The following is an 18603-nucleotide window of genomic DNA, read 5'->3' as shown; positions in this document are numbered from 1 at the left end:
GATGGTTTATAGACCATAACAAAACAATAATATTGATCCTAAGTATACGCAGCAATGATGAACCTCCTCCTCTATAACATAGTCCATATGCCTACTCCAACTTGAGAGGGTTAGCCTTAAAGAACTCCTCAGGCGTAACAAGTTTACCCCTAGCCCTCTCCTTCGCCCAAGCAACCGACTTCTCCCCCTCAGGTCCGAAGTACCCAAACTCCTCACCCGCATGGAAAGCTTGAACATAAACATCCTTCATAATAGGCAACTTCTCCGCAAACTCCTCAGGAGAAATCTGCTTGTACTTGATCTCCTTACCCCAAGCCTTGCTTTCGATAGCGACTAGCTCTTCCATGCTGTAGAACCCTTCCGCTCCATCAAAGGTAACACCGTCGTACTTTTCTGGCTCGGCGAGGATGGCCCCGACAAAGCTTCCGGTGTTGCTACAGCTGTCGATCCAGGGAATGCGCGTGTGGGGAGCGAGCTGAAGGGAGGTTACCCAGTTTCCCTCGGAGTCTTTTGCGGGTTGCCAGAGAGGGACTTGAGTGATATTTTCGAGGAAGAAAGCGAGACGGACGAAGGCTTTCTTGATGGGGAGGGTACGAATGTACTTCTCACCCTCAGCCTTTGCATCAAAGGGATGGTTAAGAGTGTACTTCCCACCAGAGAGATCCGTGATACTAGGGAGACTGCTAAAGATGATGTACTCAATCCCAGCTTCAACAGCAGTATCAGCTGTCTTCTTGATGATTTCGAACTCAGGCTTCAAATCGGTGGCTGTCCAGGCAGGAGTGGTCATGAAGAAGAGGTACTGGGCGCCTGTGAAAGCTTTCTTCATGGAAGCTTGATCGGCTAGATCGCCCTGCACAACTTCAACGCCGCGGTCTTTGAGAGCTTTGGATGCTTCGGAGTTGGGGTCGCGGGTTATACCGCGGAGGGTGTATTGCTTGGAGAGCTCGGGGTCGTTGAGGACGAAGTTGATGACTGCACCACCCTGTTTGCCTGTGGCGCCGACGACTGCTAGTGTCTTTGACATTTTGAAGTTGAAGTTGGAGGGTATTGATGATAAAAAATTGTTATTCTGGTTGGAGGCTTGAGTGAAGCTGTTGTTCAAGTCATCAAGATGGGTGCTTCGGTTGCCTTATATCTTCCATCATGAAGCAACTCTCAATTGTCGCAATGCCATATATCACAATTCAAACTCCGCGTTGATCCTTCCGCAAAATGACAATCCCAATAAGCAACCATCTGCATCATTAATCCTTCGGTCATTCTCCAATCTCCCGAACCTCATCAATTGACGAATAATATGCCTCCATTCGCGAGGTACTCAGAAGGTCCTTAGGGCTTAGCGCTGTATTCAGTTACTAATGCGCGCTGACACATGCATTGTTCACTGTAGATCAACTCCGCAGCAGCGTTATTCAACGTTGATTTGCATCGGAAGGATTCATCCGATGAGCGGGTAGCGCTGTAAAGTTGCGCCGAGAGGATTGATAAGCTGAAATGCACTTCAATACTTCACATAGACAATATTGATATCGGCTCAATTGTTCATCCTTTTTCGCATTCGCTTCAGACAATCAACATTTGTACGCATCTAATTCATGAATATTGCAGACATTACTGCCCAGCAAGGGCTAAAACATCGTACATAGGTTAATTAGTTGAGATCTCTTCTAAAACAATTCACGCTGGGTAGTTGAATGCCCAAACAAAAACTTTTCTCTTCCCCCAAACTCCATTATGAATCCTGAATATGTCTTCCCAGCTCTGCAAAGTCTCCAACATCTTCTCCCGTCAAATCCCAATCCGGATTGTTATACATAGAGTAACAGTGCTTGTAAAAGTCATCAGGCGGAATATCTGCCATCATCATCTCCTGCTGCGAGTTGGTCTCAGGCATGGGAACCCAGAGATTGGAGAAGTTGTCCCAGAGATCTGTGTCGAGAAGCATGAAGTCTTCTGGGGATGTTTGACCTTGGGTGCCTGGGACCATGTCTTGATGAATGCCTGAGTCGCCGAACCCAGCGGGTGTTGCACCGTTGGGATGGGAGACTCTGTTGGCTTGGGCATCGCCGTTGATGCCTTGAGGCGAAACGTTGACTCCTTGAAGTGATTCAATCTTCTGAGCCATCACCTTCCATAGCTTCTTGACCTCATTCAATCTCTCGCGTGCATACGTGTTGCCGTGATCAGCGAGATGCTGCAATTCTTCCAACGCCTGCGGCAGTCCTGGCTTGGGGTTGATCTTCATGTTCTCTTCGCATACTGAGTCCAAGATTGCAGCAAGAATCATGATGAACGCAGCTGAGAAGGATGCCTCAAAGTCGTAGAAGCCAAAGATTGCTGGGGCGGTGTCAGTAGAGGATTGGCAATGGAATGGGATCGGCTTACCAATCATGTTTCGCTTCCTGAGCGTAGCGACTACTTTAAGCTGCCTTCTTGCGGCTTCAGCACAAGTTCTAGACAGTCTACCGAGTGGCGAAGCATGTAGCTGCTCTCCAGTGGGACCATGACCACTGAGAATTAGCTTTGCAGCATGAAGCATGATCGGTCTGATTGTAAGAATTGTTGCCTATGCAAACGTTAGTATTATCCATGCCGTTGAACTCGGCGTCTCAACGTACCTGGAAGAGCATCAGATGCAGTGAAGCAGTTGTCCTCAAAGACTGATCCCGACCCAGATTATACACATCCGTAACTGAATCAGAAGGAATTTCTTGAGAGATCTCGTAAAGAGATTTGACAATGTCCTGAACATGAGGAATAAAGGTATGTTCCGACTCATCCTCGGGGTTGTAAAGCACTGTTCAACATACGTCAACTCTTGTTCATCCCGATTCTTGAAGTACAAGCAGACTTACCAGCCAAGATGCGCCCTGTCGCTCTGGCGATCTTGATGTTTGTGCACATGGGTCCGACGGGTGGGAAACCAGGAGAGTCAGTGGGAAGAGGGATGTTGATCGCCTCATCTCCTATGCTTGGAGGGTTTCCTGTCGCTGCAGCTAGGCGTCTAAAACGATAAACCATCAGTGGCTATCTTTTTTATCCTCATATTGAGTGACTTACCGTTCTTGCATATAGATTGTCCACCACAAACGGTTATTATGAACTCTCTCCGATTGCATCAAATGCCTCGTTCCGCAGACTCTATGATACTTTTGGGAGATTGCAAGTCGCATAGCTGTGCTGATCTATGACATCTGTGTCAGTTCATGTATCCTCTGTTTGCCTGAATATCAACTTACATAAAGATAGGCCTCTTCTTTGCGATTCATGTTGCCGAGGTAGATAGCGAAAAGGGCATAGATCTCAATTCCAATTTTTCCCTTGAATCGCAAATCAGACAAAGTCGGTACGTTTCTGTGAGCGTACTCGAAGAGAACAACACCTGAAAACTCATCATTGCCCTCAGGGTTAGCATCGAATAGCGTTCCAATCGCAATCATGAGAATCATCTCGAGAACCCATAATGACTCTAGTTGAGCAGGGTCATCACGGTTTTGGTAGAACGCCCACATCTTGTCTGAGAACTCTCGAGCATCGATGTGGTGCTGTGACTGGCCGATGTAAAACAGAGCCGTATCCAACAACCGTTGTGCCTCATGCCTGGGTGGTAGTTTAGGAAAGTCGCTGCTTGAGAGACGCCATGGATGGCTGATGATTTCATTAAGTTGATTTGCCTCAGGGCTTATCCATGGTTTAGCAGTTTGTTCTAATTCGAGACGAGATGAGCCGAGCAGATCTTGAACTCGAGAACCGAACGTGTGACTTGAGCTGAGGGAAGAGCCAGCAAGAATAGCTGTTACGTGTAAGTCTCAGATCAAATTGGATATGAGCATGAATTCGACTTACTAGCGGCAGGTGATGTATGAGTGCCATCATAAGAAGGATATTTAGGCTGGGTTAGAGGTGCTGAGAAGCTAGTAGACGGACGAATGAAGCTGGAAGATCTTGATCTGCTGTGATGAGGGTCTTGTGGAGAAGAATGAGACGATTGTGGGTGGAGGATAGATTCCCTTCTTTGACCAATCTGAGCTGTACCTGAGACCGGGGGTTCTATGATATGTCAGTGTAAGTCAACAGGACCAACAAGTTCTTACATACCAGATGCTCTAGGAGGTAAAGTAGCAGGCAGGCCGTCATAGCCATCTCTTTCATATCTGGCTAATTTACTCTCGAGTTCCTCGATGCGACTAGTTTAAGGTTAGATATGAGATATATAAGCATGATCTTCAGAACTTACTTAGCCATATACATGCGTTTATGTCCATGCTCAGGAACCCTGCAGTCAAGCCCACGCTTGCTACAATACTGACAAGGCGTAGTCCCCGAACACCGAACCTTTTTCTTTCGACATGTAAGGCAGCTGGTTTATGTCAGTCACATTACTTACACAGCAGCATAATAGTGGAGAAATATCAATTCACTTACGCCAATGATGCTTTGCGCGCATCTTTGCCATCGGAGGGCGCCGAGCGCTTCCGAGCCATTGAGGGAGTTATGTCTTCGGCGACGACGCTCATTGATAAGACGAAGTAGCCTTTCACACTGAGAAGCAAGTGGTCTGAGAGTCTGGAAGACTTGACCGAAGAGAAACTGGAGCTGATGGGGGGAAACTCCGAGGGGGACTGGAGCGTTGTTATTCTCTCGGGACAAGTTCCGGACTTTGACTTTATCGCAGATAATCTTCTCCACGCGCTAATCCGCTCACGTGACTCTGTAGTCCCAATATTCCCCAGAGTCGGGCCAGCTCCCGCCCTATGAGGAAGGATTTGATCCACAAAGTGGTTGGAGTAGGGGCTTAGAAGAGTTTATCTTGATAGCTGGTGATTTATAGTGGGAAGCACGGTTCAGGGACCGGTCAGTCCAAGCCGTTGAAGATATCGCGGAAGTAAGGCTGATAACGGTGATTATGACTGATAACTACTGACGACCAAAGTGACAATTCACAAGATGATTATCCTCATTAGTATTAGAATATTTCGATCATATTCTTATGACTGTTCTGTTGTGCTGTTGCTGTTTAAGAAATATATCTCAAGATGACTAACAACTCGCCCGACATCGGACACTATGACCGAGGCATCGGAGATGCTCCCGATCCAAGACACCACCATCCTTCACGAGTCTACGGATGGAAAATAACTAATAACAAAAACGGCTAGCTAAAAAGAAACGTGGAAAATCATGTTGATAGTATTGTAGAATTACACATCCCTATAATCATTTGAGTATTCGATATTGCATTATCAGGGACAATCCCTTGTGTCAACACCAAAATCAATTGACTATATTTTCTCATCTCTTGTTGCATGAGTTATATGTTTTTGCCCTTAGAGCTATAGAAGATCTATGTCTTGATACTCTTATAGCTCTCTGTTAGTTCTAATCTTTGAAAATGAGTTCTTCTCCAACTTCTTGCTTGAACTATCATCACAGACACACCACACAAGATACCTCGTCCCTGATCTGAAGACTGTATAATTTCTAGCAGATCAGACATCGAACTATCCATCTTGTAACAGCCACATTAAGATATCGCCGAAGGGATATATACGCCATGTGCCCGCATGGGCACTTGCTTTTAGGAACGAACATGGTATTCAATCCTCCATACGACAATTCGATACTCAGGCCACCGGAAGCATCACTATCCGAACAATGCCACAATTATAGACTTAAATACGGATACGATAAATAACAGTATCTTTGGCCAAGATACCAATTCCAAAGTCATGTAGTATTCAGCGGCACATGCCGAGCCAAGGTGGTCATTTGGGGTCAAAAGAGGAAGCAATTTTGGACCCCAAAGAGGAATCGATCGATAATGACTTGCTCGTGATTGTATTTTTGATATTCTCATCGCACTCATGTCCTCATTTGGATACATCTCCTGGTTGCCAAAGACTCGGAAATTCTCCTGTGCAGATCCTTAACATGGATCATCAGCAAGCCAAGTCGTTGGCTAACTCAATCAGGTTCTATGAGCCGCTGGCATGCAGCCTAATAAGCGCCCGCAGCCACGCCAAACCTTGAATAACTGATTCTGTCGTTTGTCGTTTCTTTTTCCTTTGTTGGGGGCCGTGAGAAGTCATTTGTTTGCTGGCGGATGTTTGATGCACCAAAAACAAGATCCAAGGCCGACTTACTAAAGGTTTCTGGCTGGTGGAACGTTGCTTTTCTTCGGATGCGTCTCAATACGGTCGAATAGGCTTATCTTTCTGACAATCTACCCATTCAGCGATGAGGTTGTCATCTCGGTTGTCGGGTTGCAACTCTTGAACCTGGTTAAGCTGAGCTAGAGCAGAGCTTCCCCTCAGAAGGAGCTGTCTGCATATAATAGCTGTACAGTACTTGACCTAGCTTGGGTAGCTACAGTCCAGTAGTGCAGAGCTATACCATACCATCACCATATCTCTGATTGACGTCATTGGAACTTTTAATCTGTTGAGCTTCGACAGACGTCAAGTCAAATACTTAAATATCTTGCTTCATCCTCTTCTCCCATTATTATTACTTTTCTTAGACTCAAGAAACATACGCAATTGTTCGCTATAAATATCAAGGCTATCATCATTAGTTGTGTCGCCGTCGCCATTTTCAAATCCTATCCTCCTCTACCTTGAAAGTAGTAGTCACCTTGACGGCACCACTACTACCCTTGGGTCCCAAGCCTGGTGTCAACTCTTCTTCACTGGAGTTAACAGTATCCCTTCGAGAACTCCACGTCGACACCACACCTCTTTCATTTGACGGTCTGCCGAAATGGTTCTTCCCAGTATATCCTGCCTCGCAGTCTCGCCCGTTGCCGTTCAGGTTGTCCTCCCTTGCGAATGTGGCGAGCCCAAAAAGATCGCCCTGCTTGTTGCCGGTGTTTGTAGCCTTTGAAGCTCCGAACATTCCTGATCCCATATGCTGATCCGTGTCTCGCAATTCAGACCGTCCCGATGTCGTTATGCCAAGCTTGCGGCCGATTAATCGAAGCAAAGGCCGCAGCGTTGCCAAAGAGCCGGCGGTGATGGCGAGGCCTCCTTCTGCGGTCGACCAGATGGCGATATCGACGGTTGCCCCTGTTTTTGTTTTGTTAGTTACGATGAACGAATTATGATTGACGGCTTTGGAGTTGGTGGACATACACAAGAAGTCTGGGTTCTTGAAATCTTTGATGAAGGCGAAACGAACGACGACAGCTGCGCTGGCCCTGTATGATGTGAGCTGGTGTACAACAGAATGATAATGAGGGGTTACTGACACGCAAGCCATGGCGAGAAGAGGGATGATAGCAAGCTTCGTCTTCCTTCCCATGTTGAGCTTCGCTACCAAGAAGATCGGCAGGATAGCGCAAGTGAAATCCGAGATGACACTGAAGACGCTGTATAGATATGTGAGGGCGATGATGACATCGGGGCTGACGCAGGAGCCCTTCTGATCGGTGTTCCAGAAGTAGGAGATGGGCCAGCATTGGAAGAGAGTGACAAAGAAGAAGACGACTCCGGTGCAGAGAGTGATGGCCATGGTTCCGTAGAGAATCCATATGTCGAGCTTTCGGTTTGTGATTCGAAGGAGTGTAATGCCGATGGAGATCTTTGAAGCAATCATAGTTAGGCAGTACCATAGATAGCACCACCACCACCAATTCCTTGCTTGCATATAGTCCTTTGGGTCGAGGTCACTTCGGTGACGACCTGTTCCGTGAGTCACTCCACTCAGGGCACTTGTGCAGAATAAGATGAATGTGACCTGGAGTAGCAGTCAGTAACGTGGTATGAATATCGTTATATGAAAGACATACAAGAGCAGCACACATAGCCCAATCGTCAAAGCCAAAGTTCTTCACCATCCGCGTACGGACATAGATTCGTAGTCCACATGCTATCACTGAAGAGACAACTAGTGTGTAGCACACTGCCTGAAGCTCGGGGCCTCTATTGGGGACACCTTCACTCATAATGTCGACTGGAGAAAGTCAACGTTTAAAGGAGAAGGAAGGGTCGCATATGGGAATAACAATAAAAAAGACGAAAAAAAAGGCAGAAGAGAAGGAGGATTGACGATAGACGAAAGGATCCAAGACCGGGAGGAGCGGGCCGCCAGGGAACTGAACTGGAGTCCGTCGCAGATATATGGTAAAGAGAACCGAGAGTCTGGTAGCTTTCGTTTACCTCAGGATGGGGCTTGCCATGAAACCAGCATCTTGGGTCAGTTTACCCCCCTGCGGTCCTTTCACGGAGTCATGAAGACATTATACCGCAACAGGATATTGAACCCACCCGGAGCTTGGCTCATCTGGTAGGGGACCTACGAAACTTATTCTGATCGACTCCGTGCGTACAGGTACCAGGCCTTGGGCAGCGAGGCTAAGGCTACCATTCGCGGGATCAGCATTGAAAGTCCACACCATTGCCTCGGTTTGGGGGGCAACAGACGGGGAAGGCCATTAGCACATCCCGGGACCCTTGGAGACCGGTCCATAATACGAATGTTACAGTACAGTACCGAGTATGTGCCTAGTTACAGCCACATTCTGTAGAAGCTAGAGCAGAAGTGGAATGGAAAACAAGGGGCCCCTCGCCTCGGAGAGAAAAAGAAGAATGAGGAAGGCCCATGTGGGCATTCGCATTAGTCTAGTGTCGTCTGCAGTGCAGTTGAGTTGATATGCAGTCTGTTCGCAGAAGAAATGTCTAGATGGCGCTATAACCAGAAGGAGTTTAAAAAGGGCAAACGCTAACGCTCTTCAGATAAAATGATGGTCAAAGTGTCACAGGAACGTCCAGCCGAGGGACGGATGTTCATTTCCCAAAGGGGAAAGCGAACCATTAGCAACACCGAGACAATCTCCACCACCACATTTTGTTCTTTTTTGTTGAATTCAAGCGTCTTTTTCTTTCGGAGAATACGCTTTGGCTTTGCGTTTTGACTCTATCGATAAAAATGTCATACAGCGCCACTTGAATTGTCTCACAAAGTTCTTCAACTGTTTGTCGATTTAGCGATTTAGCCGCAAGAGACGAACACTTTCGAGGTTTGAGTGATGAACATTAGACTAACACAAAATAGGACAGTAATTATTCTTCTTGGTTAGACTGATCGACTGCAATTTTGCTTTTTGTCCGTCACTGCCGGTGAGTGAGATTGTACCTGCTTGTGCTTGTGCTTGTGCTTGTTCTTCATGCCCAGCTACCGAGCGGGGAGCCGGGGGATGGGCACTCTGTCAGGCTGTTCTGACGCCGCTCTACGCTCAATCAAGCGCCCGCAACTAGAGAAGTTGGGTGCCCAGCCGTAACATTAGTTTAGTTACTGCTAACGTCGACTAGTTTAACGCTGAAGAGTTGACTATGCCTAGTTCACGGCAGCAAAAAGCTTGGTACTGTATTATGACCAGACATTGCAATCAATGTGTTCATGCAAACTCTCAGTTATACTCCATTCATGAGGCCGTGCCCTGTGCATTGACTCTTGGATTCTAGTGCGACATTCGTATTTCCGCCAGGGTCTAGAATAAATGCTTTATTTCCGTTGAGTCATGAACAAGCAGCAAATGGTCCGCAATATGACATGTAGTAAAGACTATATTCTGATACTTCATATGTTATACCTAGACTAGACTATCTTGTTGACATTCGCTCTCTTGGCCAAGCGGTGATGAGAGCCCCTGCATCTCGAGTTCAAACAATCTATCACCCCTGGTCGCCTAAAATCTGGGACCTGATTCTCTGACTTTTCTCCTGACTATGGCCGAACAAAGTGGTGATCATCCCCTGGAGACATATCACCCTGTCGCCGGTTCTATCGCCTGTTCGTCCACTTTACCCCTTCTGTCTTGCAGCATTGTATCGGCAGTGGATAGCGGACGATCATTGCTGTCGTGGCTGATTAGTACATGTACCAAATGATGCACCTAAGACATTGATATCTCGCTATAGCACAGCCAAACCTTGCCTATAGCTTACAATCCATAACGTTGCAATAAAAATGAACAAACCAACGGAATCTCCCCGTCCGCCTTTCCAAAATTGGCTGGCACCGTAATGGCGTGGTAAGGCGGGCAAAGCGAAATTCATACGAAGAGTCTGTCAAATTTCTTTTGTGGCTTGCGATGTTGATCACGATGCATTTTCGTATCCCTTGACAGGTATCTGTAGTCGTATCATTATCACGCAGTGGCTGAAGCCTCTTTTTCTCCCTCTGGTCATGAATTGTTTTAATAGGCCACACAAGTATCATCAAACTTGAAACAGAGTCTCGATCGACTGGGAACGTCCATGTTCATGACATCGCTTATAAACTTTGCAAGGGCGAGCCACGTGTGATGTTCGATCTGTCTCTGCACGAGACGCCACCCCAGGTTTAAGATTTCTTGGTGCCGGCGCAGAGTTACATTTCAACAATAGCTGCAAGCCTCCAGAGAAGAGACAAAAATCCTTCCATGTGACTTTCGGGGAAATTGGTAATGGCAGCGCTCGCCAATTCAGTGTCGAGGCATGGTATTCCGGCTTGGCCGGCTTCACAATGAGAGCAAGTGGATTGAGAAATGTCACTAATCTTTCGAGATGCGACGTTCGCTAAAGATCAATTGCACCGTCAGTGTCGCAACGCTACGGATACACGTAACGGGCAGGACATTTGTGGGCTCGCTCCACCAAGATTTTATGATGAACCCCTTCAACTGATCGCCCAACCGGCGCGATCACGTCAAGCAACCGCTACGCTTCAAACGGTAGTATATTAATACACATCAGGGTCTCAGACAACTTAACTTGGCCGCCTCAACCACCGAGACGTACAAACATGCTGCCTGGTCTGTCTGCTTCTGTCGCCTAAAAATTGGACGATCACCTTTTGCTATCGAGTAGCTACAGTATCTGTGGATCAGCCCATTATTGATCAACGACGGTAAGCTGATCCAATGGCTGTCAGAACCAAGAATTGGGAGGGTCCAGCGACACTGAAACACGCACCCACCAGCGTAGAAACATCAGAACCACCGGAGTGGATTGAGCTGTCAATCGGGTGACGCACCTGGATTTGGATGACATGCTTCCCCCTAGCTCAAACATGACATGTCTGGGCATTGAAAAATCTGGTATTCATCCAATATCTTCCTGTTGTCCAGGCTGTCATAATCTGGTTGTATTTGTTAGCGATATCGTCATTCCCTTCACTTCCTGTCTGGGTTCCCCAACAGTAACACCCTCCAAAAGGCGCCCTTATGCAATGAGTTCTTGAGCGATGAGACAAAATCTGCAAGCTAACGGTGCATGCATACTCCGTACAATGGTGTCACATCAGTTACGCCACTTGTCATACGCGTAAATTTTCAACAGAGACCCTCTTTCATCCACCTGCATCAATGTAACCTTTAATCTGGAAGAGAAAAGAAAGGAAAGTGTCAAGGTCGAGACCATCCAGCCTACCCTATACTTTTCTCAACTAGAATAAGCCTCGGATAAAATCCCCGCAATTGGCAATCTCCCGGAGGCGGGGGAATCGCGGGGGATGGCAGGAGCGACCTCGAAAAAATGAGCCCAGAACGGGATGGTCCATCAGGTGACCGAGTGGGAGGGAAGGAAGGGGGCTAGAGAAGGTCACATTCACCCCCAAAATCTCGAATTTCGAGGTCCAATTCTTTGTTGACTTCTTGGACTTTGTCTTTATGTTTGTCACGATTAAGACGGCCAAGACACGTAGAGGCTGCGTCTCACTTCAGTACGGACAATCTTAGGGGCAGAGACACGTCTAACTCTAGCCGAGGCATAACAAAGGGTCACGAGCCACGATGGCTTCTTCACCCCCGCGACAGAAACGCCGCAAGCCTTCGTGCAAAGAATTTCAATGCACCCACGAAGGCTGCGGGAGGACATATTCACGTGCCGAACATCTTCAAAGGCATCAACTCAATCGTAAGTAATACTCAATCCGGCTGTATTGCAGTACTAACACGTTTATAGACTCCCCCAAAGAGATCTACTATTGTGACTACCCTGACTGCTCATTCACGTTTGTCAGAAAAGATCTTTATGCCCGTCATAAACTGAGACACGAACGGCAAGTCCAGCAGTACGGCAATGGCCGCCTTTCCCAACGGCCTCAAAAGGAATTTTCAAAATTGCCCAGGGAGCGCAGTGAGCGATATTCGTTTAGTGAGGATGGTTCAGCTTGGAGTGATACCCAGGATGAGGGGAGGGAAGAATCAGTGAAAGAACGACAGGATTCAATGACACGACCGCCGATGGAGGTGTCCGGGCTCGACTCCGGCAGCTCGAAGCAATTTGGGATGGAAGGAGGCCTGTCTCGTCAAGATTCTGGCCAGAGGAATGAAATGGGTGGATCAAGCGCCTACTACCGAGACCAGCGACAACTACAGAGTCGCGAATCATCACCAGAAAAACAGAACTTGAGTTCTGTACCCTTTCGGATTGAACAGATGCCACCTGCGGATATGTCTATGCCTCTGACAAGTCCTGAGCTAACCAGCCGCCCGGAACGCGCTCGAAACCAGTCTTTCGCCATGCACAACGGGCTATCAGCGTCGAATACCGAGCACATCAACGTGGAAGAACAACATTTCGGACTTTCTCCATCAAGTACGGACGAATTCACGACCTGGCTATTTACCGGCCAGGGGCTAGGCTCTAATTACAATTTCGTGCCCAGCAACTTCGGTATGGCCGGATACTCGAATAATTTCGGTCAACTATGTACGGATTACACGGCTCAGCCAGGCATGATGGGTAGTTCCTACGTTGAACCGATCAACAGTCTATGGTTCCAATCAGAACCGATGGCCATGGCAACGCCAGTGGTGGATGTATCTCAGTTTGGAAAGAACAGCCTTTCAGAACACAAACGACAAGCACTACTTCACTATATGATGCAACGTTTCAACGAAATTAGCTTGCAAGGAAGCAGATCAGCCGCAGATATCAAAGACGAGATTTTCGGAAGTGATTCTGATGCTGAGAATCATGTTCTCAGTCATATCAACGTCGAACGTTATCTCAACTCGTACTGGGACAACTTCCATGACCAGCTGCCTATTCTTCATCGCCCAACATTCATCCCCGAAACTGCAAACGACTTTCTTCTGCTCGCTGTGCTCATTATGGGTGCCTCGATGGTTGATAAGAAAGGGGAATCACAAGATACCGTGGAGAAAATTTCAAAATTCACCACCTTTGTCTCGTGGAATTTACGTTGGCAGGTTTTCATGCACGCTGACTCCCATCCTCCTGCAAAGCTCTGGGTTATTCAAACATTGCTGATTCTGGAGGTTTACGAGAAAATGAATGCGACTCGTGTTCTTCACGAGCGTGCTCATATTTATTTTCCTACGACTTTGTCTCTCATGCGCAGAGGAAGTGCCTTGACAGGAAAGCAGTCTTCCTATGTGTCCAGAGTCCCAACACCTATGGGTAGCCCCAAGATGGGATCATCTAGAATCTTCCCTGGACCGAATCGGCCTACCTTCAACTCATCGCCTGAGAAGTGGTGGGATCACTGGATCGCACAAGAAGCTACACGACGAGCTGCTCTCGCTGCGTTCATTATCGACGCTACGCACGCTGCTTTGTTCGGACATACGCCCACGCTTGTTATCCATGAAATCAAACTACCACTTCCTTGCGATAATAATCTATGGTCTTCCGATTCACCATCGGAGATCGGCTGTGTGGAGTCAAGTCTTCATGCCAACGGAGTTACACCAATCACTTTTCTGGACGGATTACAACGGACGCTCAATGGGCAGAGAGTGCGAACAAGTCCATTTGGAAGAATAGCACTTCTAGCTGCGCTTCTATCTGTAACATGGCAGATGCACCAGAGAGATCTGGACCGTTCGACTCTCGGGACCGACACAATACCTGGCGTTCAAGAGCGTTGGCGACCGAAGCTGCTTAGAGCTTTTGATTGGTGGAAGAAGGACTACGATGACGGCGTTGCCCATGTTAAGCATGCTGCTTTTGATTGGCAGAGGTTAGGATCGAGCAACAGAGGCGGAAGTGACGACGGGGATGCCATGGAAACACTGGGCACAGTCCTCTATCATCTGGGTCATATCACGGTTTACATCAGCATGCCAGAACTTTGCATCTTTGCTGGCGTCCCCCAGATTCTTGGCAGAACGGTTTCTTCTGTCGATTGGAGGAGGACCGAGGGTAAGATCAAGGAGTGGGTGGCGTCGCCTGGAGCCATTGGTGGAGTCTATCACGCCTTGCAGCTGATCCGGCTTATTCTTCTTCGAGAGGAGCCCAGAAGAGTCATGGCTAGCGAAGCGAGTGGGATGTCATCGGCTTTCTCACCGTCTGCCTACCCAAAATACGATGCTGGAAATGATAAGTTGCTGGTCAGAACCTGGGCTCTATACTATGCGTCTTTGGTGCTGTGGGCATATGGATTTGTGCAAGATGGGAACATCGAACCGTTCCCAGATCATCTCCAGTACCCTTCCAGCAGCATTGGAATCTCAACAATGGCCACCGACCCGAGTATTCCTTCAACCTCAAACCGGGGCGCAACCAGCACCCCTCAGGGATCTGAGCAAACTCCCATGTCATCCAATATGGATTATGACACGCTGAAGCGCGATCGCCACGAAGATCTCCGAACGTATCTGCAAATCATGATTCCTCCCACAATCGACTCCATCAAAGCTTTCCACTTGCACCAAAATCAAGCTGGCGTGGTTGGAAACCGAAACAAGATCATCGGTCTGTTGAGTATTGTCGACGACGCCTTGTCGAATACCGGCTGGGAGCTTCTTTCTGAGGCAAGGAATCGGCTGAAGATGGCTGCGTCTATGATGCAGCAGCCTCGGGAGCCACGGATGTGAGGAGACATATCTATTAATATCTAAAAAGTAATGATTTGTTATGAGTTTGGGATACCTTGGTTTGTACATATTGGGTCAATTTCAGCATCTTAACATAATATGGCATATATTGGGGTCTATTTGATATCTATTTGAACATATTTGAACAATGAACGCATTCAAAAAGGAGACCGTCCCCAGTCTCGTCCTGATGATATTGTGCTTTGGAGCCATGAAGGAAGCAAAATATTCTACCAACTGAGTGTCTTATACGAAGTGTCCAGCAAGACAAGCTATTGACAATCTGGGGCGAATGCGACATGAGAACGACGAACAAACTCCGACTCCATGGTCCATCTTAGTCCGGCCCATACCGAAAGGTTACAGTTTGAGCTAACGGCAGTGCAGCCCGTTAACCGAACAGACCTTCCTCAACTGACAGAACAGAATGCATGAGACAGGTCAAAAAGCTACTGCATGTTGACAATTCAGTCCACCTGATGTCTTGCCTGCAGTGGTTCTCGAATCATGGCGAGTCAGATATGGTTTGACAGTTGTGTTTATGCTTTGGTACCGCTATCTCGGGTCAAGATCGACCGAGCAGCGTTAGACTCAGCGTTTACGGCCTCATCTTCCAATGATGTTTTGTTGTGTTCGGACTGTATTTGGACGAAATTAGCCTGAGTTGGCCGACGCCGCGTACGTGCATTGCGAATGGGGGCTTGCCCTGTCTGTCAAGTCGATATGCAACCCTCCCGTTTTGGTCACGTATGTTGGCAAGGTCTGCTGCCAAGAACAGGTTTTTACGTCCGTTTTACGCGTAAAAGTCTTGTGGGAAATGAGGTTGAAGTCTACCGAGAGTGAAGAGAATGGCGTCAAAGATGCGATAGTCTATGGACGCTGAAGAAGCAGACACTATTTGCCCCCAATTCCTCGAGTGCCGTGGGGGTTACTTTTACAATATAAGCATCAAGATCGTGGTAACTTATTTGAAGGCATATAGCCCGAGCTTAAGACAAGACGACCACGGATTCGAGTGGGTGGTTACATTGAGGAATCATTCGCGAATCATTGGCACAGTTGCATGCAGCGTTATTCATGGGGCCCTGGTTCCTGGGCATCGACTCTTCTCATGATCAAAGTGGAGAGGTTGGAGATCCTCTCGACTGCCCGATTGGAAAAACAACGAACGACAATTACATTTAACCGGAGACTGGGAATAAGCAATAAGCGGGCACTTTGAAGGATCTCTTGACCTAGAGAAATGGTCTAAACCTTACCAGTGATGCAAGAGGGAAAGCCGCTGATCAACACCAGCCGGCTCATCCCCCAGAAAATAACTACCCCAGATTTCTCCACCTCCAGTCTGGGGAGGATAAATCAGATCCTGAATGGTCAGATGCTTCCTTCATCATTATCCGGTCCACTCAGATCGAGGTGATGCATCCTTCGAACAAGCACCCCGCAGAATCTTCCACCAATGGCTGCAGTTGGTCAAGTACGAATAGCTTCAGAGTTCACTAACATGATTCTTCGCGGGCCGTCGATCCTATTTCTTGCAGACACTAACGGGTCTCAGGCTTCAAGGACCAGAGTAGCTTTGCGATGCATGCATGAGGAGAAGCATTCGCATCCTTGCCCGTCTCAATTGAGACGAGATATAACTGCCCATCATGCCCAGTCCAGAACGACATGGGCTGTCCGCCATTCCTTCTCAACAAAGTAGTCCAAGTCATTGAGTGAACGATCATGGCTACTGTAAAGCAGACTGGGGAGATCAATCCTCACATCGAGAGCACCGATGCTGGTCTCGATCATCTCAAGAACGTTGACCTCCACGACAAAGCCCTCGCCAACGAAGCTTTCGAGGCCACCGCCGACGAACACAGCTATGGCGTTATACAAGGTTTCAAAACTTACAAGGCCGCTGCCTTTTGGTCAATCCGTGAGTTCATACCTGCCTGTAGCTGGAGTGAGAGTAACTGACAATGCAGTCATCTCGACGACCGTCATCATGGAAGGTTATGACGTTACCCTCCTAGGTTCATTCTACGGATACCCACGATTCAGAGAGAAGTACGGCGCTTGGCTCGACAAGGACAACGGATATCAGATCTCGGCCAATTGGCAGCAGCGCTTCAACTGCCTGGGTGCTCTGGCCAACATCATCGGCGCCTTGCTCAACGGATGGGCAACTTCTAGATGGGGACACCGCGTTGTGCTCATTAGCGGTCTCTTCTGGCTTTCTGCTTTCATCTTTGTTGTCTTCTTTGCTCCTAACATTGAGGTTCTGCTTGTTGGTCAATTCCTTTGCAACATTCCTTGGGGTATCTTTGCCACGACTGGTCCCGCATATGCCGCTGAAGTTACACCACTGGCTATTCGAGGATACCTCACTGCTTATGTTAACCTGTGTTGGTGTATTGGACAGTTCATCTCTGCTGGTGTATTGAAGGGTCTGGTCACCAACCCTACGCCGTGGGGATATAGAATTCCTTTTGCGATTCAATGGGTTTGGCCTATTCCTCTTGCCATTGCAGCGTATCTCGCTCCCGAGTCGCCGTGGCATCTTGTACGAACGAACCAGCTTGAGAAGGCCAAGGTTTCTCTCGAGCGACTGTCCAACCCCGAACACAACATCAACTACGACAATGCCGTTGCCATGATGGTACACACCAACAAGCTGGAGATTGAAGAGCGGTCTGGTACCAGCTACTGGGATTGTTTCCGCGGCAGTAACCTTCGACGTACTGAGATCGCTTGCATGGGATTCTTGTCTCAGATCACCAACGGAGGCGCCCTCTGCTACAGTGGATCTTTCTTCTTCCAACAAACCGGTATTAGTCCTGAGACCTCATACGGTATCGCTCTTGGCGGAACTGGAATCGCCTTCATGGGAACCATCGTCTCTTGGTTCTACATCTACAAGTTCGGTCGACGAACAATCTGGCTTACCGGCTTCTCATGCCTCGTTGTCATCCTCTGGACGATCGGCTTCCTTGCCTTGCCTAAACAAACCCTATCACTAGCCTGGGCGCAGTCTGTTCTGTGTATAGTGTGGCTTGGAGCTTACTCCATGACTGTCGGTCCAATCATCTACACCGTTGTCGCTGAGATTGGTTCGACTCGTCTGCGAACACAGACTATCGTGCTGGCTCGTTCGACTTACTATGTCGGTAACATCGTTTGCGGAGGCCTGATCCAGCCTGAGATGCTGTCGCCTGGCTCTTGGAACCTCAAGGGTAAAACTGTAAGTCTTGATATGGACAAAAAATAAACAACGACATGCTAATGAACAATGTAGGCTTTCTTCTGGGCTGGATTGGCCACTTTGACTCTCATCTGGGGTTACTTCCGTATGTTCGAGACAAAGGATCGTACCTTTGGTGAGATGGATTTCATGGTAAGTAATCCTATCTCAAAACATTAAAGAAGATGTACTGATACAGTTGAACAGTTCCAAAAGGGTGTTTCGGCACGCAAGTCCGCCAAGTACCAGATCAACGAGAGCGAGTTCTTCATGTCCAATGACAGACCTGCGGAAGAGAAGCGAGAGACTTAGGACACTCAATTGGAGGCCTGATGTTTTGTGCTGGACGAGTTATGAGTTAGTTATGACTTGACTTATTATTAGCGGCTCGCATGACAGTTATTCATTCGTATTTTGATGATGATAGCCAGTGGATGACCGTGACTGAAATTTTGCTAAATTAGCGATGAACCGATGTGTTAGCGCATTGTCGTGGTGAAACACTGGCCCTTGATCAGCGCTTAAATAGGCGAGTCATCAATCTAAC

General features: G+C 47.8%; 5 protein-coding genes across 5 annotated transcripts; 2 read left to right on the top strand and 3 right to left on the bottom strand.

Annotated features, from left to right (window-relative positions):
• Nucleotides 1–37: 37 nt before the first annotated feature.
• On the bottom strand, nt 38–1164 carry B0J16DRAFT_391603 (uncharacterized protein). The gene has a single exon (XM_046131943.1). It carries the CDS (start codon nt 1025–1027, stop codon nt 92–94), a length of 936 nt encoding a protein of 311 aa, XP_045989521.1. The 5' UTR covers nt 1028–1164; the 3' UTR covers nt 38–91.
• Nucleotides 1165–1735: 571 nt separating this feature from the next.
• On the bottom strand, nt 1736–4487 carry B0J16DRAFT_352636 (uncharacterized protein; the record flags this gene model as incomplete). Its single annotated transcript, XM_046129267.1, has 10 exons — nt 1736–2340; nt 2389–2569; nt 2622–2800; nt 2859–3007; nt 3064–3188; nt 3243–3796; nt 3850–4053; nt 4102–4190; nt 4241–4363; nt 4429–4487. The coding sequence occupies 10 exons, from the start codon at nt 4485–4487 to the stop codon at nt 1736–1738; spliced, it is 2268 nt and encodes a 755-aa protein (XP_045989520.1).
• A 1973-nt stretch (nt 4488–6460) lies between these two features.
• On the bottom strand, nt 6461–8411 carry B0J16DRAFT_367031 (uncharacterized protein). Its single transcript, XM_046130111.1, has 4 exons — nt 7790–8411; nt 7250–7737; nt 7134–7198; nt 6461–7067 (listed from the first exon to the last, which is right to left on the bottom strand). The coding sequence occupies exons 1-4, from the start codon at nt 7943–7945 to the stop codon at nt 6598–6600; spliced, it is 1179 nt and encodes a 392-aa protein (XP_045989519.1). The 5' UTR covers nt 7946–8411; the 3' UTR covers nt 6461–6597.
• Nucleotides 8412–11498: 3087 nt separating this feature from the next.
• B0J16DRAFT_29664 (fungal-specific transcription factor domain-containing protein) lies at nt 11499–14984 on the top strand. Its single transcript, XM_046124445.1, has 2 exons — nt 11499–11897; nt 11946–14984. The coding sequence occupies exons 1-2, from the start codon at nt 11774–11776 to the stop codon at nt 14825–14827; spliced, it is 3006 nt and encodes a 1001-aa protein (XP_045989518.1). The 5' UTR covers nt 11499–11773; the 3' UTR covers nt 14828–14984.
• A 1326-nt stretch (nt 14985–16310) lies between these two features.
• On the top strand, nt 16311–18309 carry B0J16DRAFT_29659 (general substrate transporter). The gene is made up of 3 exons (XM_046124440.1): nt 16311–16751; nt 16801–18056; nt 18111–18309. Exons 1-3 carry the CDS (start codon nt 16556–16558, stop codon nt 18234–18236), a joined length of 1578 nt encoding a protein of 525 aa, XP_045989517.1. The 5' UTR covers nt 16311–16555; the 3' UTR covers nt 18237–18309.
• Nucleotides 18310–18603: the final 294 nt, after the last annotated feature.

This window comes from Fusarium flagelliforme (assembly GCF_020744385.1).
Source record: "Fusarium flagelliforme strain FIESC 12 MPI-CAGE-AA-0113 chromosome Unknown B0J16scaffold_1, whole genome shotgun sequence".
NCBI lineage: Eukaryota > Fungi > Ascomycota > Sordariomycetes > Hypocreales > Nectriaceae > Fusarium > Fusarium flagelliforme.
Note: the sequence above shows the minus strand (reverse complement) of the source record. Positions and strands in the feature narration are given on the sequence as shown.